This window comes from Euprymna scolopes, chromosome 6 (assembly GCF_053919585.1).
Source record: "Euprymna scolopes isolate OS-2025 chromosome 6, ASM5391958v1, whole genome shotgun sequence".
Taxonomy (NCBI): domain Eukaryota; kingdom Metazoa; phylum Mollusca; class Cephalopoda; order Sepiida; family Sepiolidae; genus Euprymna; species Euprymna scolopes.
The window spans coordinates 12,631,059-12,655,594 of record NC_136487.1 but is presented as its reverse complement, the minus strand read 5'-3'; the positions used below and the strand labels follow the sequence as shown (position 1 = coordinate 12,655,594).

The 24,536-nt window shown below is 35.0% G+C and overlaps 1 protein-coding gene across 2 annotated transcripts in view; it reads left to right on the top strand.

Annotated features, from left to right (window-relative positions):
- LOC145277518 (breast cancer anti-estrogen resistance protein 1-like) overlaps window positions 1-24,536 on the top strand; it is a 306,077-nt gene that overhangs the window by 151,494 nt on the left and 130,047 nt on the right. The window contains exon 2 of one of the 2 annotated variants that reach the window (XM_080128947.1): window positions 8,013-8,039. The exons of the other annotated variant lie outside the window; for it this stretch is intronic. Within the exon in view, the coding sequence (XP_079985073.1) occupies window positions 8,013-8,039 (27 nt within the window). The remainder of the gene's footprint in view (window positions 1-8,012; window positions 8,040-24,536) is intronic. 2 annotated transcript variants of the gene reach the window in all.

Genomic DNA, 24,536 nt, shown 5'->3' with positions numbered 1-24,536 from the left:
TGTTTTGAGCAGTTGTTTCTACAAAGTGACAAACTGTACACCTCTCCCTCAGGCGATGAGTGACGTTGCTTAACCGTTATTAAAACAATAACCATGACTTTGAAAGATAAACACAACATACGTAAAAGATATTTGATATTATCTCATCACGTTGAATTAGTTCCGGTTGTTTTGAAGAGATGTTTTAATTCACTAGTTAGTACTACTACTACTACAATTACTACTCTTACTACTACTTGCTACTACTACTACTACTACTGATCTTGCTACTACTGCTACTACTATTACTACTACATCGTCGGTTTAACATCCGTTTTACACGTTGGCATGACTTTAAGAAATTGACTTCCAAACTTAACAATCTTTCAGGGTTTTTCTCAAATTTTATCACTTTTTTCCATCTTTTTCTTGACCGTTCCTGATGAACTGAACCTGCTACCTTAACTGTTCTACATTTACAATCCTAAGAACTCTCATCCATTCTTCTCACATTGCCATATCATCGAAGTGTCATATTCTGTGCACATATCGCTGTACTGACTTGATTCAAGCTTCCTCCGAGGTCATCAGATCTAAACCTGTTAAGACTCACAATACACGCCCATCCATTCTCACATCATCGCCATCCATGCAACGCATGTCCTCAATCCTCACTGGCCAGGTTGCATTTTCATGTATCACACTGCGTACACATGCCACGCGGCCTGAAATAATAATTAAAAAATGAATTTAAATAAAACACGTAAACTCAAGTGCATAGTTTGAAAAAATATCAGTTTAAATAAAATATTTATTAGATGCGTTCAATTTACAAGAGAGTAGGTCGATCAAGTTATCACAGTTAAGTTTGAAAAATGACGATCCTATTGATCGACTCTGGTAACGTTCTGCTTCTTTATAATTGTAGAAATTCCCTTAACTTTCTCCATCCATTCTCAACTCTTGCAATCACACTAGCACCTGCTCCGTCCTGTGCTCCAGTTGTATCACCAAAGTAATAAAACTTCTCAGCTGCTTCGTCATCCAAATATACTTTCTCCACATCTGAGTTCTCATCTATCTCCTTCATTGTCTTACACGTGTTGCATATCAACTGGTTATCATCTCTCATAAAATATGCAAGCATGACTAAAAATATATCAGACAAATGGGTGAATTGCTTTTTCTAAATTGACATTTTACTCTAGGCCAATTGCTACCAAGTTGAAGATCCGATGCTTAATAGTTTTTTTTTTGTGTACTCTTTCTCCAAAGGCCGACCCAACAAACAAAAAGAATTAATAGGGCGAGGTAAACATAAACAGATATTTAATTGCATGCTGTGTACAGTTGAATTTCTATTTCGTTTTCTGGGTCAAAAAGCTGCGGATATTTTATTTATATATTTTAAACTATGAAACACAAACGATGCATAGGTGATCTTCCACAAAAAATGAACGAAAAAAGAAAACGTCCTCCTTGACCTCATTTTTCAGAAATCTGACCTATAAATTGAAGTCGGTCTCAAATAATAAAAAAAATTGATTATAAATACAAAACATAGACTCAAATGTACAGTTGGTAAAAATATTATCAGTTGAAAAAAATATTTATTAGATGCGTTCAATTACAAGGGATTCAGTCGATCTAGCTATCGCGATTACGGTTGAAAAATGACAAACAAAACTAATGCTTATAAAAAATTTCTTTTATTTTTTACTTTTCTTCACCCCCCCCCCTAAATAAGGAATACCGCCGCTGAGACATATGAAGCTACTGTGATTAGGGGACAGATTTATAGGAAGTGAGGTAGTTATGCAGTATGCACCAAAATGTTTTTTCACATTACATTTAAGTTTCTGTATGTTGGTACAGGGAGCGAGGAGGGATGACTCTAAATACCAGCGGTCTGACAAAAAGAAACTGTTAGAGTAGAAAGTTTTTGGGAATCCGGGAGCCTATGCAATGGAGGGGTGGGATTTTGCTGCTAGTCGGAGATGTTGGGGTATATTTATGCTGAGAGGGGTAAAAGTGGATTAAAACAAGGACAAGGATGCAACACCTCGGTCATGGGACAGTTCCTAGGCGACTGAGTCGATCGATGCAAAGTTTTGATTGTGGTAAATGTTGACAAACAAGCCAACGTTTCCGTTATAAAATAATATATTTTTGTACGTTGGGCGTCAGGGTTCATAGAGTTTAAAAATTGGAAATAAAAGAGGGTAATCTTGAAAAAGAAATCTTATCCGGCATCTACATGTTTACAAGAAAATATATGACTCTTTGGGTCACCCGTTTGATTCTGGTTTTCGAAAATGTTTGAATTGGAATAGTGATTCGCACAATGTTGAATTGGAATAGTGATTTGCACAATGTTGAATTGGAATAGTGATTTGCACAATGTTTCGGTTGATGTTACACTCCTGAAGAAGGTCGGAGGTAAGTTGTTATGCCTGATATTGGGAAAGGATTAACTCTGTACTTCCGAGTTTTTGTATTTAGGTTCCAGTTACAAGTAAAATAAAAATGATAAAAATTATCTAACAAAACATTAGGAGATATTATTTCTATATTATTTATTATAAAGTTGGGGGGGTGCGAAATGTAATAGAAAGTATTATGTGCGCAAATGACCGCGTCTCTGTTTGCCCTGTCAAGTGACAGGATCGGAACGGGAAGAAGGCAAAAAGATAAACATAATTTTGTAAATGGATTTTGTTTTGTTTTGTTTGTTTGAGTTTTTTTTTTTTTTTTTTTGAATAGTAAGCACATGCCAGTAAAAAAAATTATAGGAAGCGAGGTAGTTATGCACCAAAATGTTTGCTTGCATTACATTTAAGTTTCTGTATGTTGATATAGGGAGTGAGGAGGAATGACTAAATACAAGCGGTCTGGCAAAAAGAAACTGTTAGAGTAGAAAGTTTTGTGCATCAGATTAATCTATTGGCAACTTGACTGTGATTGTGCAGGCCTATCCAGGATCGAAAGGCTGTGTTGCAGTTGCCACAGATGTAGATGATGTCTTGTTCTGAGAACTGTTGCAGCTCTCTGTCGGCTCTGCTCTGTTTTCTTTGTTCACTCCTGTACTTTTCAAAAAGGTGTTCTGTCCTCATCGTCATGAACCATATGAGGTGACATGTGATTGATTAGAAAGACTAATAAGTGAGAAAACGAGCTCGAGTTTGAGACAACTGAAAAAAAAGCAAAGTTGTTGGTTTTAAAAAGTTTACGGTGGAAAGAGTTAATGCTGAATTCTGAGACTTTTGTGTTTGTTCGCTTTTGGACATTGTTTTGTTCTTTGCGTGTGAGTTTACGATTAGTTGGGACTGAGAGAAAGAAAGAAAAGAACAACGCTGCAGACTAGGGGAATAAGCGAACGTTTCGTCGTAGAACTACAAACAACTTTGACATCGTTTGTTGTCAACTCGAAAGAATTTATGTGACTAAAATAGGAATTCCCTACAATTCTGAATTTTTTAGATGAGGGTTGATTGTTTGTATTACCTGTTTTGATCGGACTATTGTTCTCATTTAGAGTTTTATTTGTGCAACGTTTCAGTTGGTGTAGCCTCCGACCTTCGTCAGGCATGTTGGTTGCCATCTTGGAAAAGAAAGGAGAAAAGTTACTGGCTCCAGAGATGATTTCGTATTCTTGAAGTTGTTTTTTGTTTTGTTCACTGCGGTTTCGTATGTGTGAAAAAAAAATTGGTTGACAAGGGAAGGTAACTTTAATAAAGTTTGACAGGATTATCTCTCCTTCACCGTCGAAATTTTAAGGAGAATTTGTACAATTTTCGTTTTTCTTTATAATTAGAGGTTCCGATATACTGCTTATATCTATTTAGTAATTTTTTTTTTTAGCATATGTGCCACTTCTTTAAGTTTACAGAGCCAGTAACCTTTCTCCTTTCTTTTCCAATATGGCAACCAACATGCCTGACGAAGGTCGGAGGTTACACCGACCAAAACGTTGCACAAATATCATTCAAGATGAGAATAATAGTCCAATCAAAACAAGTAATAAAAACATAGGAATTCATTTCTGAGAAAAAAATATTGTTCGGTCACGAAAAACTATAGACGACCTTTCAAATCTTTCTTTTAAAGTTTAATTAGATCCGTTAAAGACTCATAAAAAAAACATAATTTACGAAAATATTGGAAAACCATAAATATTAAACCACATGTTATCGTCAATAGCTATCTATAAGTGGTATTAACGACCTTAAAGAAGGTCGGAGGTTACAATAATTCAAACGTTGTGCAAATAACACTCAAAATGAGAACATTAGTCTGTATAATCCAAAAAATACCAACAATCAATCCTCATCTCAAAAAATACCAACAATCAATCCTCATCTCAAAAAATACCAACAATCAATCCTCATCTCAAAAATTCAAAACAGGAAATAGTGACGTTTCTGAATTTTTGAGATAGGTGATTATTCGTATTATTTAAAATCTTCGGACTACTGTTCTCATCTTAAGTGTTATTTTCATAACGTTTCAGTCGATGTAATCTGCGACCTCCTGGTATATCTTGTCAAACTTGGGAATGTTTGTGCCGAACTCGGAAATTCATGAAGTAAATAAAGAGTTCCATTTGAAATTCCAACCAAATTCCCTAGTTTGACAGAAACATTTCCGAGTTCAACAAGATACACCTAAAGAAGGTCGGCGGTTATATTGACCGAAACATTGAAAATAACACACGATGAGAACTACTGTTTTCACCTTGTGTTATTTTCAAAGATTCCAAATAATAGGGAATCGTGAGCTTGTCAGAGCAGTTAAATCTAAAAATAAATGAAAGGACAAAATTGAACCTTAATCCCTTTCTTCTTGCTATCTTTATCTATTTTTCTCCCCGGGTACGAGTTAAATAGTGTTATTACTTGTGGTGATATTTCCTTTCATTTATAAAAGGTTATTTTGGCTTCAAGTTTTAGATTTAGTTGTAGAAAAAGAAAGATATGCGATATAAAATAAGACTGTGGAACCACACGACATACAATGAGGGTGAGAGAGAGATAGAAACTTTCTAAGAGATATGTTATTTGGTGAGTTAATTGCAACCAGTCAAATCGATTCTATTTTCAAACATTTCCCCAAAACAAGGAATATTTTAGCATGTGTAATTTATCAAAAAAAAAAAAAAAAAAAAACTTGGCAAAACAAACCTAGATTTACTCAGTTGAGTAAATAATAGATTTGTGGTGTAGCTGTTTAATGCGAGATGCAATTGAAAACAAAGTCCTATGCAAAGATCAAACAAAATTTCTTAAGTAAAATGTCATTTAATGTCTTTGAGAGTTTGGGTTCGCACCACACGTACATAAATGGGAAAGATGATTTGGGGGGAGGCGGGGGGCATATGCACGTTTGAAGTTAAATACACATCTGAGAAAGGGAAATTTCCCAAAATATCACACAATACGGAACTTCCAGCTGACCGTACTGATACAAGTAAGAACGGTTTTTAGTTCTCTCCCACTGTAAGAACTCTTACACCGGGGTCGGAAAATGGGATTGAGAAGTCGGCACCCCTGAGGAAGGGCACTCTGGCCAGCAAAAAGTGCTTGGACAGCCCCGTCTGTATTCCCGGTAAGGGCGCTTCAGGCAATTAGCAATAAACCAACCCGTTCTCAAAGAGAGATGTCAAGGCCTGGAAGCGTGGATCTCCTAGAACTGCACAGAACTAAACTCTCACCGCTACAGGGACCAGATTATTACAGGAATGCTCAAATCTCTGTTGATTTTGGGAGCCAATGATAAAAATCGCTAGCAAGTAAAAACATAATGCAAGTATATAAAAAATAACATATATGCATTGTATTAATAAAAGATGAATCTGCATAGCTCTTTCCACTATTCTATATCTTAACTAGCAGGGAGATCCAATGTTGTCCGGGATTGAATAAGGATAAATAAATGTTCCACCCTCCCATACTTTTATTGTCCTCGAAATCGGTGGAATCGGATCATTTTTTTAAATCAAATCCATTGATTGCCTACTCTAGTAAGGGATGCCCCTCCCACAGTGTACCGGTGGAGGGGAGCTTCACATACCCTCCCCATAGTAATTTAGTCCACAATACATTGTAGTCTACATTGCACTGTAGAGAATCTACTGTTGATTTTATAAAATTATGTGTAAATAATGGTTTCACTTAAAGTTTAAAATGCAAAAGTTAAGTATCATGGTTCAATTTTGCTCTAAACAGAAACATCTGTTTCGAACACACCCCTGTCTTATCAAAGAATCTACTGTTGATTTTATAGGATCAGCATTTCTGCTTGTGCAGTGATAAAACTTCTCAAATGAACTCGTGATGTTAGGTTGTATAAAAGTGTTAAATTTGGTCAAAATCGGACTGCCTTCCTTTAATTTTTTTTTTTTTTCGATTTTCGATGCTTATCAGACACATTTCAATACAAAACCTATATAAGAACACTTCCAGACACATCAAGTACCTACATGTGATTTTTTAAAAGGTCAGCCAGTCATTTCCGAGTCTATAGGGAACGCACTCACACAATTCCTTTTATATAATAATAGATAGATTTGCTACTGTTTATGTATCTGTTACACCTCTGCATTGTCTTTCTATAAATTACCTTTATTGAATGTTAACACATGCCCTACATTAAGTTTAAAGAATATTAGATTTTAAAACAAAATAGAATTTAATATCTGAGAAAGGGAATTTTCTTGAAATATTTCTATCGGCTGGGAAAAACTCGCCTTGCTATCCTCTCCTATTCGTCCTTTTTGTAACTGCTATTCCCCTCATATGCAAATTAATGCTATATGTATATACAGAATCCATCTACAAAATTAAGATTTTCTTTTCATCTTTTTTCTTCCTTGATCCTGTCACCTGGCAGACTAAATAGAGCCGTTGCTGCTTGTGAGAGTACAGAGCGGAACGAAAAAAATTCTTTGTTGCAGACCATCTACTAGTTGGCCAGTTGTGTACAAATCCCAAAAGTGATAGAAGCCTTCTATCATGTCTGAAAGTGACACAATGTTCAACGAGCGAGATCGAAGATGTATCACTGTACAACTCCTGCTCTCTACTGATTCAAGTTATGACAACAGGACCATTGCCAACCCCTTCAAAATGCATCGCTGGATTGCCACGAATAATAAGGACATGCCCAGAGTGATGAAAACAGTTTTCGGTCACGGTTATGGTCTTTGGTGTGGTTTCAAGTAAGGGCCACATCATGCCACCTCACCTCTTAGAAGTCGGCTTGAAAGTCAACACCAAAGTGTACCTGGTTGTGCTGAAGAGTGTGGTGATCCCCCAGTGCAATCAGGTGGCTGTTGGCAGACCCTGAGTGTCGCAGTAAAACTCTGCACCAGCCCACAAGTCCAAAGAGGCCTCGGCTTGGCTTCAGAAGGAGTACTACGACTTTGTACCTTTCTCTCACTGCCCCCTCTTTTTCCCAGACTTGAACCTGCTGAACTACTTCATTTGGTCATATGTCAAGAACATCACCTACATGACCTCTCACAACACCAAAGCCAACCTGATCGCTGCCATTTGCCGAGTATTCACCAAAATCCCACCAGCGCTTGTGGAAAAAATATGCTCCCAGTTCCTGAACCATATCAAGGCGATGACTGAGGCTGAAGGCGGCTACATTGAACAGATGTCGGCTCTACTACATAATCAAGTTACCTGAATTGATTTTCTTAGACAAGTTTTAAAATAAAGTTGTAGTGTTGTTTTTCTTAGGGCAACAACTTTATCGTTTCACTCTGTAGTATCTCCTATTACAATTATTTTTTAATTGATAATTGTTTAATCTTTCAATTATTGAAGGGCACATAAGTCTGCTGAGAATTGTCTCCACTACAATATCACTACTCCCCTTCTCTTCATCGGCATAATTTCTCTTGTGCAAATACTACACAGAATACTAAGTCTTTTTCGAGATGAGACATTTCCTTAACACGCTTCCTCTCCCTATGCCTCTGCAAAACAAATGTTATAAATTAATTTTCTTTGTTTTTTCTTTTACAGGTAAGCCATTTTGCTGATTTGCTGATGGTAAGACAAAGCGATTCGTTCTCCATTGATTTTATTTACTTTTTATTTTTAATTGTTGGGAATTTAAAAATAAGAAATTGATTTCAAGAGGCACTTAAAAAATGTCAGGTCCTCAGAAGAATTGACTTTGGTAATTTCAATGGTGGAACGTTAATACTTCAGACTATTCATCTGGTTATGTTTGTGTCTTTTGGGTGTTGTTACGATACGACTCGATGGGTTCCAAATTGGAAATTATTCCCGATTAGAAAAGAAAAAATATTTAATATGCCGGTCGTGGAGTGTTACGATTCAAATGGCAAGGTAATCCTAAGGTTTTTTGATTAGTACCGTTGTGAAATAACTCCGATCACAATTCGACAAGACAAGGAAAAATGACCAGACATAACAACAAGATAATATATATGTATTTATATACATAAATTATTTTTTGTGCTATAAAATTTAATAAACAAAAACATAAAATGCGACGTCCCAATAGATCAAAACAAAGCGGAGCAAAGGAAAGAAGTTTTTCTTTTTCTCTTTTAAACAAAACACAGAATACAATGTCTCGACGGGGCAAAACAAGAAAGTGCGCAAGTTGACCAATATTTATCTTTTCTCTCATTTTCTTGTCTTATATAATATAAGATATTTAGTCAAACGAAAACAAATATTTGAAAAGTTGAGTTCGGCTATTTATGGGACTGGACACGATTGGGATAAAAAAAGAAGGGGGGGATTAATAATCACAAAAATAAAGTATTCAAGAAAAGTCATCGTCCAATTTCAAGTTTTCCGGAATTTTAACAGTTCCTTGATATTCAGAGTAACATGTCCATTTCTGATTTGTGGTAAGCATAATTCTTTGAGGTGTCTGCCCTTTTTCATCGATAAATACATATAGGCATGTTGATCCTTTACCCCATGTAGTTATCTACAAAATGAATCAATTATGGCGCATAGCAAATTTTTAACAAATTCTCTACCGAACATTCGGTCATTTTGCGTCAACCCATTTCAACAATTAATTTTGCAATAATTATTTTTTCCATGTGGTTTGATTTTGCGCGCCAACTTTATTTCAAATTCCATCTTTCCTTCTCTTATGGGGAGAGTAAGGGGATGAAGAACTGTGTGACGTGACGAGTAGGGGTGGAGAGGTGTTTGTCTGGGCCATTTTCGTTAGTAACGCATGGGTGTCATGAATGATTTGCTTTTCTTTTCTTTTCACCGATTGAATAACAACTCCTTGCCAAAAACTTTGCAGCTAATTCTACCCTTTGCGACCAAGGCCGCCAACCCCCAATATTTCCTCCTGTATCAGAAAACACGCTATATGATATACATATATCTGTACGTGATGTTGCCAAGCTAATCAAAAACCTTGATTCCAGTAAAGCAACTGGCCCTGACGGTATTTCAATTATAGTATTCAAAAAACTTCAACCAGAACTAGCGCCCATACTTACAAAACTGTTTAAACGTTGTCTTAAGGAGAATTATTTCCCATCACCCTGGAAAATCTCATCAGTATGGCCAGTATTTAAGAATTCAGGTGATCGTCTGTTCTTTGTTCTCATTTAAATTTGATGCTTTCAGTGCAGTGACAATCATGTCATTTCTGTGACTACTGTAATAAACCCAACCCCAACTCCAGTTTAAAACAATTAACGTTTTATTTTGCCGAGCTGCACTTATATTTGGTTTTTCTACTAAATGACGGTCCTGGATATGACCTTAAATTGTATCCGATGGTGAGGCCCCAGTTTGCGGGCTTTGTGGAATGTGGAGCCACCCTTTAATTGCCATTGCTCCCAGCTATACTCTGACCTGGAGTGGTAGTACCTGTTAGGGTCCCAACTATGGGTGGTTAAATAGAAACCGACTTGAAAAAAAACAAATATAGTCTATTAAAAAAAATTTTCTTCAAAATCACTGGATTCGGCATTAAATAACCTGAAAAGGGTTGATATGCCGTAAAACAACCACCCAACCAACTACTAAATGACAGTTACTTGTAGATGGATAACAGGCTTGTGTTTGTAGGTGTATATTGAGCAAAAAAAAAAAAAAAAAAAGCGGTCAATTTTTTTTAACTTTGACCCTATTATGACCCCTTAATATTTACTGTTTTGGGCTCAAATCGAGTTATTACGTTAGATCCATGTTCAAGGAACCTATATCTAAAATTTCAATTGTTTATACCCAAAATTGGCGGAGGAGTTTACTAGAGTTCTCAAAGGTCAAATCGTTGAACTTTGACCCCTTCACAGCCAAATTTCTGGCCGAAAACAGATTACAAAGATTTTCCCAAATCTCAGTACCCTGTATATCAAATTTCGAGTTTGTAGACTTAAAATTGACAGAGTTATTGCGTAGGAAAATGTACACACACAGACACGTTCACTTTTATAGATATACTAGCATTTCAGCCCGGCATTGCCCGAGTGTTTGGGGGGTGTATGTGGAGCAAAAAAAAAAAAGCGGTCAATTTTTTTAACTCTGACCCTTAACATTTATTTTTTGGGGCTCAAATCAAGTTATTAAGTTAGATCCATGTCCAAGGAACCTATATCTCAAATTTCAAGTGTTTAGCCCGAAAATTGTCGGAGGAATTTGGTAGAGTTCTCAAAGGTCAAATTGTTGAACTTTGACCCCTTCACAGCCAAATTTCTGGCCGAAAACTGATCACATAGATTTTCCCAAATCTCAGTACCTTGTATATCAAATTTCGAGTCTGTAGACTTAAAATTGACAGATATATCGCGTAGGGAAATGTACACACACAGACATGTTCACTTTTAAAGATATATAGAATAGATAGATAGATTAAACAAAAATATATACGTATACATAAATATATATGGAAACAATTTTGTGTTTCCTGTAAACTTTTTACGCAAATATTATGCAAGTATAAATCATGTAGAATATCTGCATGAATATAATTACACGTAATAGTTAACTAATGATGATTATCCCATGAGAAAATCGAAGCAACTAATAGGGTATTAATTAAAATTAATGTTTAAAAGAATATGCAAATTAGCTAGATCTTTTACTAGTGAATGTAATTTCAAAACTCATATATAAGAAAATTGTGTTTTCTTTTTAAATAAATAGAAAAGAGGGTTTTTAATATGAATATCAATACACACAAAAGAAAAAAGAATTTATAGGAATATAGATAGATTGTCGTCATTTGTAGTATGCAGCTAATTGCTCGAAAATCATCGACCAGTTTACACATAGACATAAAAAATATTACTCAGGAGGTCTCGTATCTAAAGAAGGATTAATATTTCAAAGACACAAGTTGTTCATTAATCACAGCATCCAAGAAGATATTACTATTCCAAAGGTCATCCATAGTCAATCGTGTAGTTTTAGGCAGTGCTGCAGCAGAAGAATTCTCACTTCAAACAAACCACTATTCTAGTTTTAAAACAAATAATATTTCGTTTTATTAAGCTACAATTACTTTTCGATTCTCTACCAAATGACAGTCACTTCTAGCTGGACAACATGTTTGCAAATCATAAATGTCTTCCAAATGAACACAAAAATCCATCTGTCTCTATGAACCACAGAAAAACAACTGACCCCCTCTGCCTCTCTGCTGGACTATATATGGATATTACTTGGAGAACTTCAAAACAAAGCTTAAGATTATCAGCTATTAATCAATAGACATAAAATAACTGATTGATCAGGAGGTTCACCATCTGGTATGAACATTATATTTGGAAAATCTCAAATGGGTTATAATCACAGCATGAAACCTGGTATCAAATAGGGCATTACTATTTCAAAGACATCAGCCATTTGTTGGGTGGTTTCTCTTAAATTAGATAACTATTCCTCTGGCCTGTCGTTGGCATGTATTGCAATTATGCAACCCATTAAATATGCAGCATGTTTAATGGCTAGATCTTACATTGTACGTCTTTCCAACAATATTGAATTACATGACTAAGCCAATCAACCAATCAGATTTTTAGTTTTACTCATGCTCACCCCAAACAAGGCATATCGCCACTTGAACGCAAGCGAGTACTATTTGGGACCATGCCTGAGAAAAATTAACATGATGCTGGGTTAGGTTACATTTAAACTTCTAAATATCAGTACAGTCAGGGAAACAGGTAGCAGGAAGGTAATTCCAAAGTTTAGCTGTTCTAGGGAAGAAGCTTTTAGATTAGAAAGCTTTCTGGCATTTAGGAACCTTAACAGTGAAGGGGTGTGATTTTGTTGCTAAATGAGTTTGCCAGAGATATATACATCGAGGGGGCACAAGTGCAGCAAGTTCATCAGAGCACACTCTATTAAAATACTTGTGATACAGGCACAGGGATGCAACATTGCGGTGATGGGACAGGGGTTCTACTTGAACGTAAGCATGTACTATTTGGGACCATGCCTGAGAAAAATTAACGTGGTGGTGGTGGTGGTGGTGGTGGTAGGTGGAACGCAGTAAATTGTACACAAGAAATCTTATGGGTTACTCCCCAAAACATATTACTGCTAAATATAAAATTGGTCTTGTGCGTTGACTACCGGATTTTTTCTTGGTCCACGGATGTGTCCACTTGTTTCAAGGTGCAGCACAATTTCCTCCAAGAATTTCGGACAATCCAGAGGAAATATTTCAACTATGTCCTTCAGGATATGCAAAGAAATAGTATACTGCATATTTTACCTTGTATCTGAAAATTGTTCTCTTTCTCTCCTCTCTTTCTCTCTCTCTCTCTCTCTCTCCTCTTTTTTCCACTCTTCTTTCTCTTCCATCTTTCTCCCCTTCTCTCACTTTCCCTTTATCTTCCCCCTCTCTCCGCTTTCCCTCTCAATCTCTTTCCTCCTTTCTTTTCCTCTTTCTCTTCTTCTCTCCCCCTCTTTCTCTCTCTCTACTTCTCTCTCCTTTTTTCTTTACTTCCCCCTCTCCTCTTTTCTCTTTACTTCTCTCTATCCCTTTCTCTTTCCCTTCACTCTCTCTCCTTTTTCTCTTTTGTCTCTCTCGTGTTTCTCCTCTTTCTCTCTTTCTTTTTCTCTTTCTCCCGTCTTTCCTCCTCTCTCTCTCTCTTCCGTTTCTGACTCTTTCCCTCTCTCTCTTTACCTCTCTCTGAAAGGAAATTACGTTTCCCATACAAGTAAAAAGTGTCAGATACATTTTGTGGTCAGCCCTACCCATTTGGTAAGATCGTTTGACCTAGTCCACCTACACTTATGTCCAAAAATACGACCTTGTAGTAAGTTTAGTAATACATAAAACAAACTCCTTATAGAGTTAAATATAAATATCAATGGATAAACATTTTTTTAATCGCTAATAAATGTGAGAGGAGTGTTTATATATTTTAGTAAATTGTTTCTTAAAAAAAAGATTTCTTTCAGCTAACATTTGCGTTTCATATTTACAAAAAAGATGTTTATTTTTTCAAAAAGATGGCATTCCTGTCATTGAAAATTCATTGCTTCACATGTCTACATGAATCTGATTATATAGGATGTAAGTGTAATGTTGTGACCCTTTGGCTGTGATCATAGCGTAGTATCTGTGTTAACTGTGGTAGGTAGAGCCAAGGGTCAAAACATTATTATTATTATTATTATTATTATTATTAATTGATTCGAGCAACGGTGGGTCACTGGATCGACTATTATGATTAGAAAAATAACCAATTTGATTGGGAAAAAGTGATTGACAGGAAATAATGATATCGCTATAAAGGAATGTGAAGATAGAAAATAGATGTAAACATGATTTTTGGTTTGCATAAGCAAATAACTAGATTGAGGTTACATCAGCTGTTGGTCTGAGACACGTAATGAGATGCAGATTTGGGGAGATTCTAGTCAGTTGTTAGCTGGACATCAGAGAGAACGGACGACTCGGGGGGGGGGGTCTCCAAAAGGTATTTATTCCTGGTATTTCCAACAACGCACTAACTCTTGTCTTAAACAGTTCATCTCTCACATCGGCAAATCTTTTTAAGATGCTCTCGTCACTCATATGTTGCTCGCTGTTAATTTCCGGCCATGTTTTGAACACGTTTCTCCCTTGCTTCTCCGGTCATCTCTGCTGTGACTTCACTCACATGTTGCAAACACATGCTTTCTTTCCCAACATCTCAAACACCACTCTTCTTCGGCTAGGTGTGTCCTTTTGTCTTTGACGTCATTTCATGAAGCTGACTTGGTCATTTGCATATGTTAGCTGTCATACAGCTGTTGCTGCTGCTACATATTGAGTACAGTTTTATCTACACTTTTTTTCTTTATATAAAGTTAGGTTCATGCCTTTCTGTATGGAAATTTGGATTATAGCAGTTAGCATATCCTTAACACGATCTGTCGCTTCAATTTTTTGTTAACAGTAATACTTAGCAGCTACAGTTCTTATGAGAAAATCCATTCCCCCCACCTCCCCCAAAAATTATGACTGATCCTTAATAATTAGGATTTGTTTGTATTTTATGCTATACCAACCCTTTGGGGGTTATTCAATGCCAGAATGATTATTTTGAGTGATTAATTGAATATATGTTGTTATTGTAAGGGATGAAAAGTTCATGCCTTTCCCAACGGTATTAGTACATAAATGAGAACGACATTAGATCTGATTTTGAACAATCGGTTTCAAAGGCCACGACATCTGAATCCTCTTCTGGTCTCATTAGGACTAGATGATAGTCAATATGTCTGACAAATAAAAGAACACTAAACTACCTCTGACCCGTTGGGTCACAAACATTACTATTATTCCATTCACTTTGATTTCTTTCGAATATTTATAAACTTGTCTTCTTGCATAATTAAAAATAAAACGTCTTTAATACAAAAATAAAGCGATACGGACACACTGTAAATTAGCTGAAAAGATAGTCACACTTTCTTTAGATTCCCACAGAGACATTAATAAATATTAAAGAATAGTTGAACAAATATAGTGAGAGAAGGCAGATAGTTAAACATGTTCAGTTAATTACAAATTACAGATAATTAAGCAATCAAAATGAATTCTTCTCAAATATAACTCAGTCTCAGAACTGAAGTATATTCTGGTATAACTTTTGTGTTCTTATAAAGGTTTATAGGAAAAAGGGCCTTAAAGAAACAAACGTTGATCAGCTCACATTTCGTATCATAATAGATTAACATAATAATGATTTGTACAAATCGAGGAACGGAGAGTGAGAAGTATAATAATAATAATTGGCTTGAAAATTAGTGTACTCCATATCTGGTGGTGGTTGTGGTGGCATTTTTGTTTTTGTTATTTGTCGTTGTTAGACGAATCACACTTCTACATAGAGCTCACAAAGATATTGCCTCAGGATTGTTTGGTCTGCATGAAGTTCTTCTTGTTGGTCGCAGCCATTCATTAACCTGCAACATTATAGATGGCAATTCACGACAGCAAAAACAGTAATGTAACATAAAGTTACGTGGCGTCCGACGCTATTTTAGTCTTCCATAAAACTAAAACCGGAAACAAATAAAAATCCAGGTCGTGCAAATGGAATTTATTATCATTACTTTCTAAACACTGCTTCTTGTTTTTTCTAACTGTTCGTTCCATCTGCCATAAGATTAAGAAAACTCCGCCATCTTGATACCCATTACATGTTTTTCTTTGTTTTACTACACACCAGCCGTAGCTAGCCATTTCTTGCCTTCATTGTTACACGTCCATCTTTTTTGACGTGCACTTTGCGTCTCCCGACCACATGGTGTTTTTTTTTTTTTCTGTTGACGCAAGCCCACTCACACTTCCTGATTTGCATATGTGCTTTTCTTCGGCTGCTACTAATATCTTTGTAAGCCAGCTATCTTACCACTCCTGTTGATATTTTCCTATGCGCGCATACGTGCTCTGTTACATTAATGGTTGCATGTAAAGTCGGGGAAATATTGACCCAGAACATACAATGCCACAAAAACAACATTGTCACTTTCATGCCATTTATTTGTGGTTCCACATCTAACACCTCTTTCCTTGCAATATGCAGAAGAGACGACCGGAGAATGACGGATCCTGTTGCTGACACTGGTGATTTTGCTATTGGTCAGCATTTGGTTCAGGTTCCATGTTGTGCCAATAAGTATCAAATAGAGTGAGTGAGGTACTAAAATGAGTGGATTTCAAAAATCATTTTAAAAGTTTGGAATCCGTCTCTATCGTCATTTGAAAACCTTCCTTGTGCCGACAGAATGAGTTGATAAACGTTAAATCTCTTTAAGGAACTCTACCCCCCTCCCCATCTATTTTTTTTTTGTTTGTTTTTACCACGCGGTGCTATTTTAATAGTTTTTAAACAGGATATTTGATTAAATTGTTTATTTTAATCGACTCTGGAACGTCAAATTCCTCTTGTGCTCTTTATTTTTGTCAATAATATTATTTTGAAATGCTATCGATTTTCTCACAAGATGATAGTTGAAAGAACTCTTGAGAGATTTCCACCTATCATATTTAAATGCGTGTATATATATATATATATATATATATATATATATATATATATATATAACATGTTACAAATTTTTTCGCATGTTATGACTAACTATTATAACTAGCACATTCTTAACTCGGCTATACTAGTAATTTGCTAATGCCTTTCTTTACTCTGAGGTGAAGAATAGCATTCTTTGAAACTTCGTGGATTAAGGATTTCTTAATAAAATATTTTTGGAGTATTTTGTCGAACAATAAATTTCCTTGTAAATTTTTCATTTACAGTCTTGATTTCCTTTTTTTTTATATATATACTAGCATTTCAGCCCGGCCTTGCCCGGGTGTTTGGAGGTGTATGTTGAGCAAAAAAAAAAAAAAAAGCGGTCAATTTTTTTGACGTTGACCCCTATTATGAACCCTTAACATTTATTGTTTTGGGTTCAAATCAAGTTATTAAATTAGATCCATGCTCAAGGAACCTATATCTAAAATTTCAAGGGTTTAGACCCAAAATTGTCGGAGGAGTTTGGTAGAGTTTTCAAAGGTCAAATCGTTGAACTTTGACCCCTTAACAGCCAAATTTCTGGCCGAAAACAGATCACAAAGATTTTCCCAAATCTCAGTACTCTGTATATCAAATTTTGAGTCTGTAGACTAAAAATTGACAGTTATTGAGTAGGGAAATGTACACACAGACACAAAGACACGTTCACTTATATATATATATATATATATATATATATATATATATATATATATATATAATATATATATATATATATATATAATTACACACCCACTCACACATAATGTTGTAGGATATATGCTTGCGTGTGTTGGGTGGGTGTACGAGCAATCAATACAATGGGGTGCGCATTCTTTTTGTACTGTTAAATTTCACTTGGCTATTGGAAAAGTGATGACCTCCTCAAAAGAAGAATAAAACTGGCCTTCTTAACGCCTCCTCTTACGCATCCAAACAAAAAGAATAAACTAGCCACTCTAACCTGACCATAACCCCCGCCTTATTCGCATACTATGCCCACCCCCACACCGTCCTCGACCAATCTTCACCCTTTACTGCAAAAACATCCGGAAAAAAGTGCAAACGATCCTCTTCTTCAGTCTTTTCTGTAAAAAGATATTGTCAAGATGGAGAAGGAAATGGAAGAACGGTTGTGGAAGGGGTTATTAAGGAAGTGGCTCCGAGCGGAATTTCATCTCTTTTGTACTAAAAAGATGGTGAACATTCCTTTAGACTGTGTCCTTTTTTTTTTTTTTTTTCACATGAGAAAGTCAATCGAATGTCAGTTTAAAACACTAGGAGTGGCCACCATCGCTGCCTTTCCTTGTCGACTTGTAACTACCGCGACTACTACTACTACTACTACTACTACTACCCCCCACCACCACCATGAGTAATAACCACAAAATTTACATTATTATTTCTCATGCGTCTGTTTGTATGTGGCTATGTATTTTCCATATATTTACATATAGTGTTTATTTTAGAATATAATTTAAAGTCTTATGGCTAAGTTGGTGAGCATAGGAAATATTTTTAATCTCTCTTTCTCTCTCCCTCTCTCTCTCATTATATATGTGTGACCTTGTTTGTTTGTGTGCAGAACGGTATCTACCACACTACTCACAATTTTTGGTCTCACAGACCAAAAACTGTGAGTAGATATATATATATATATATATATATATATATATATATATATATAGTAAGTTATAAAATATATATGGCGATTAAGCTACACTGAATATTCCGCGTTTCATCCACTCTAGGACTCTTCAGGCTTATGCGCGAATTTTGTGGTTGTTTGTCGTTTTTATATAAGCATCTTCTATTGAGATTTTAGTTAGCCATTCAGCTTTCTAGTATTCACTGCGCCCTTCCTACCAGCCAATGAGCATGCACTTATCGGACAAAGACCTATTTGACCTCTGGTTGACCTGTTCCTTTGTGTGTGCTCTATTTAGCCTGGATATCTAGTTTCTTGAAATCTTTTAAATCTAGGTTAGGGTTTTTTTTTTTTATAAATATATATATATATATATATGCACATATATATATACGTATATGTATGCATATATGTGTGATCGTTTATGTATATTCATGTTTATTTAAATTATTTATTTTTTTATTTTCTATTGTTTTTGTTAGTTTTAAAACTATTTTGTATCGCTATCCTAGAGTAAATTTTATCTTGTGAACACAGTTGTTTGCTATTTCTCTTCTACAGTTTAATAGATGTTGGGGTTATTTAAAGTACAGGATAGCAAATTTTTCATGAAGGCATGATCTACATGGGTCGTCTAGGTCCCTACACGTGGTAGCTTGTCTTATTATTTTCCATTCGACTACCAGCGAATGTCCGCTTTCCTTGAGTTCCCAGTATTTACTTGCTAGCGTTGTTTTCATGCGGTGTTTTTATTGCTGAATGTACTTTTGTGGTCATAATATCGAGTTTTGAAATCTAAGGAAATCATACCTACGTAATACTTCTTGTTATTCGGGTTTTCTTTCACAAATATTATGGCCTGGTAAACTACGCTTTTGGTTAGACATTTATTTTGAAGTGGGTAAAGTGTGCGGTGTCTACAGTTGCATTTATCTTGTTCGTTATTAGTATTTTTATTTCTAGTATGGTTGTCTTGTCCGGGGTTGGTTTATTATTATTATTATTATTATTATTATTATTATTATTATTATTATTATTATTTCTGCTAGTGTTGGTTTTATTTTTGTCACGGTGTCTACATTTTTTATTGTTTATTTTGTTGTTGTTTACATTATTTTTATTTAATATTTTGTTATTATGTGCTTTAATTATCATCTCTAAATTTTCTCAACAACTGGAGGATAACTTTAAGGTATTTTTATTGAAAATTTTGTGTAAGGAGTTGGTTGCGGGAAAGTGTTTTTCAATAAGATCTAGAAATTTCTTGCCAAGTTTCATTTTTAACATTTGATTGTATGGGGCCGTATACCAAATTATAGTTCTTTTTCTTCTATTTTTAATTTTATTATAGTTATTGGTGTTTTGTTGCTTATATTTGATATCGATATTTATATATAAACTAAAAAAAAAAAAAAAACCTAACCTAGATTTAAAACAGATCAAGAAACTAGATATCCAGGCTAAATAGAGCACACACAAAGGAACAGGTCAACCAGAGGTCAAATAGGCCTTTGTCCGATAAGTGCATGCTCATTGGCTGATAGTAAGTGTGCGGTGGATACTAGAAAGCTGATTGGCTAACTAAACTCTCAATAGTCGGTTAACGACACAGACTGACGATCTGGGTGTTTCGAATCCAGTTCATTGCACAAAAATACTTTCACTTGGGATGTTGGAAATCTTCACGTGGTTCCTTCTAGTATTAATTAATCAATATAATATTCTACATGTTCCTTAGTTCGTACGTTATGCTTTGAAAAAGGCCAAATATAATTTTGGAAGGCCAAACTGCTTAAAAAGTTTAAATTCGCGAAATTTTGCTTTGAAAAAATCTGGCAACTCTTGAAGAGAGTATGAAAGTGACCTCCCTTTGATGTAACACCGTTTTTGGATTTCTATAATGATAATAATAATAATGATGATGATGATGATGATAATAATAAAATAAATAAATGATCATTGTTGTAATGGTGTGAGAAAGAAACTCGAAATTTCGACATGCAGTGGTTCTTCACCGAATAAAAAAAGTCACTGAAATATTACTTAAGAAGGGAACATTCAAAAGAAACAGGGCAAAAATAGAAGAACTTTGTATGTAAAGAAGTGATGGACTGAAGCAGTAAATTAAAAATTGTCTCTTACAATGTGATTTTATTATTTGTTTGGAACTATGTAGCACAATTTCTGTCTATTTATTAGTATTTATTAATTTATTTCATTTGGGTCAGTTTTATATTTAAAATACAACTGATACTATTTCCATAGAAATGTTAATAAACTCATAGTTGCTGTGTGTCATTGTCTTTTTCTGTCTAAAAAACTAATTTTTTTCGTTATCCAGAAAAATATGATTTTTATCAAAAAAATATGTTTTGATTAAATATATTTCTCATTCCGTGGAATTTCTACGGGTCTTGCTAGTATTTGAGCAAGATTAACTTTTTCACACAAACAAATGAAATTATAAGAAACAAATGAAGCTATAAAATTAATACTGACTTTCAACAATTTAAACGTTCCAGTCTGTGACGTTCTCTAAAAAAAAAAAATCAGAATTTTAAATAACGGGATTATTCTACGTCATGACTGCTTTAATAAAAACATCTGTTTCATCCTCAGACATGTTTTTTTTTTTTTTTTTTATGTTTTTCAATTATTCATTTTAATATCAGCCGATGGGAGGTTTTTAATTATGTAACATTTTAATAAACAAACGCTAAACAAAACATTAAACGAGGGAAAGCACATGGGATGCAAATAGTTTTTTCACACTAGTAAGCGATAGACTTTTGTTGGCGGTTTTAAAGGTTTCATTGGAGGCAGAAATTCGTTCATGAGAGGAGAGACCAAAAATGATTTCCAATAAAGGAAAGGCTAAAATTAATTCCTCCTTTACTTTTCTTACTTAGCTTTAAAAATGGTCGACGAACAGACAATTCCAATGAAATGTTCACTTGGATTCCTAGATTGTCAGACAGGTCTGGTCTGTTTGCTTCCACGACTCTAACTGCCTCGAAACTCCGTTGGAATTTTCGAACACGTGATCATTTCTTATGTAATCACCGAAACCTGCTTTTAGTATGTTTTGTCCAGGAAGTTGACCTCTGAAACCTCGCATCAATTAGACTACGTGCACTGGATACATCTTCGTTCGCTGCCAGGTTGTTCCAACACATACTTTTTTTTTTTTTTTACATTTTCACCCCAAACAAGGCACATTGCCACTTTGGTGTAGGGGGCAACTATCAGGGGCATCAACTACTGGGGTACTATGTAGAGATTTGGGCAGCAAGATGTCGGTTCACGTTGCACTTGAACTTCTGCACGTCAGTACAGTTGGGAAGCAGGGACCTGGAATAGAATTCCAAAGTCTAGCGGTTCTGGGGAAGAAATTTAACACTTCCGAAATTCATACTAGTTGACATAATCTCTACTTACCGGTGTAGGGTACCAATTTATAACAGTTAGTTTTGATTAATGAAAAAAAAAACGATGGTCGCTTATTTCTTGTTTATATTCATACAAATAAATCCGTATTAATAATATAGTTTGAGATGAATTATGATACAACCTTTTCATAAAGCATATGCGTATTGGCAGCGTTACGGCCATGCTAAAAGAAAGAACATGCACAATTATTGTGATATATAGTTGTACCTATCCAAAGGTGCGTAGTAATCCTTATTTTCACTTGCTTTTCGTTTAATGCTTACTTCAATTCAAGTCTTCTTTCTTTATTGTTTAAAATGTATTTTTCATCGTTAATCATCCTGAACCCTCCCCTAAAAAACAAAAACAATCCGATTTTTATTCCTGATGCTTCCTGCTAGCTAATAACGCTAAAAGAAGGAACTACTTTGTCTTCTTCTGATCTTTGTCTGTTAAATTGTAGTTTTATGCAATTTTGTCGTTTTATCATTTTTTTTGTGTGTTCAAATATTGTGTTGTCTTTATAATAAAATGGGCATTTCGTGAAAAATGATTCCATTAAAAAAAACTAAACTATAATAAATATTTTAAATAGAGACGAAATGCACTTGTGAATAAAAAGAAAAACATGACTAAGAAAAAATGGCGAATCAAAATCAAATATTGATTTATCAGGTTAATTGCTATCAATGAAAAAATCCGAAAAGATAATTTTATCTATTAGAAGTATAAATACTAATCTACAATATCTCACCTGTCTGTTTAAATGTCTGTTTAAATGTATGTATGTATGTATGTATGTATGTATGCCTAAAACTTTCAACCCAAGCGACGGATTTTCACGAGATTGGTATTGTTCTGAAGCTCGATCCTTCGGACGACAAATATCGAAAAATTAGCTAAAAACATTAATTCCTTCAACTGGGCATTTTTCTATAGAGAGGGTTCGCTTTTTTCGCTAATATTTTCGAAAGTCATCCTCTCATTTCGATTGACTAGTTTTAATTTAAACCTTCGTAAACATATTGTAATTAACAAAACTCCGCATCTTATATGATGTTCACCTTTGACCTTGAAAAATTCAGTTAAGTTTGATATTTTGATGAGATTTCAACGTGCGCGACTGAGTTATATTCATGTTTTGCTTAGTGTTGCTCTTACCTTTGCTTTCGGTCAAGCTGATTGTCCGTGTACTGCTTAACGTCCATATCGCTTGACCAATCGTCACTAAATTTGTTCAAAATATCTGTCATAATAGATTTAAGTTTAGGATATTTGAAAAATGGATATTCGGAAAAAGGTGAAACTTCTACTTTTGGCAATCACCTGTTTTTTGCATGTTCACCTCAGACAAGGCACAGCGGGATGCTACATGGGACGTAATTGTAGGGAGTTGAGCAGCAAGATGTCTGTTTACATTACACTTGAACTTCTGCATATAAGTACAGTCGGAGAAGCAGGAACCCGGAAGTGAATTTTAAAGTCTAGCAGTCCTGGGAAGGAAACTTAGAGTAGAAGGCTTTCTGACATCTGGGGATCTCTACTGTGTAGGGGTTGGGATTTTGCTGCTTGTCGGGGATATTTACGTCGAGGGGCTAAAAGAGCTTGTAGTTCGTTGGAGCATCCACCATTAAAATATTTGTAAAACAGGCAGAGGGATGCAACATTTTGTCGATGGGAGAGAGGCTGAAGCCTAGCTGACAGTTCGGGACCTATTAGGTTGGTGACTCTCTTTCATAATCCTGTCCAGAAGTGAGAGACTGGTAGCAGATGCACCAGCCCAAATGTGACAACAATACTCCATCCATGGGCGAATTGTGGCCTTGTAAAAGTACAGGGTACTTTCAGGCATAAGTAACTTTCTATGATGGTAGAGAGAGGCTCGCAATCGCGGCAATGCCCTCGATGTATCTGTTCTAACTCTTGTTCCCTGTGAACATTAAGCCGAGGAGTTTGAAAGAATTACTTTCAGGTAATGTCTCATTAGTCATGGCTATTGGTTTATTGTAATTATTGAAGAAAGCAAGCTTATTCTTTGGCAGCATTTTGTTCATCATAGAGACTTTGGTTGATGTTACGTTGCCAGGCAGAAATGCGCAGTTAAACAACTAACTATTGTTTCTGTTTTAATTGGATTTATAAAGTTGATATTCACATTAAGTTTATGATATTGTGCAACGGCACATCAACCCTTTTGGGGTAATTTTATGCCCAATTGTGTTATTTTAGTAACGGTCCGTATACTTCAAGATTAGATAAACCATAAAATAGAAGAAATTGGATTTATCTCGACATTTTTATCCATTGTGTTTCTGAATTTTTCAGATGACGATCAAAAAGTCATATCATTTGGATTGTAACCAAATATTAAGCTCAATGAAAATGATTTTTCACCATCAGAGCATATATATCATTAGTTATTTTAAAAATAAAAAAAATGAAATTCACTCATAAGTTTTTATTCATTTTTATGAGTGTAAATTAAATGCATCTTTTGGATGGTATATATATATATATATATATATATATATATATATATATATATATATATATATATATATATATATATATATATGCTATAAAAGTGACCATATATGTAAGTTAAACCGTTTCTATCAAACTACTTTGTCTATTTTGGGTCTGTAAGCTTGAAACTTTGTATATAGGGAATTCGGACCTGTGGAATAAAATCGATTTGTTTTATCCGGAGAAATAGCTGCTAAGGAGTCAAAATTGGAACTTGGCGGGCACATTTCGATGTAATGTGCACGTTCTACGCATGTGCAAATACACATACGTTTAACTGCATTTATTTATCATGTTTTGATATGTAAGTGTAGTTAGCTCAGATGGTAGCGAATACCGCTACTGAACTAAATGTATAGGTTTCGATTTTAGTTGATTGCATTTTTCTTTCAAGTTTTGAAATCTCTACTA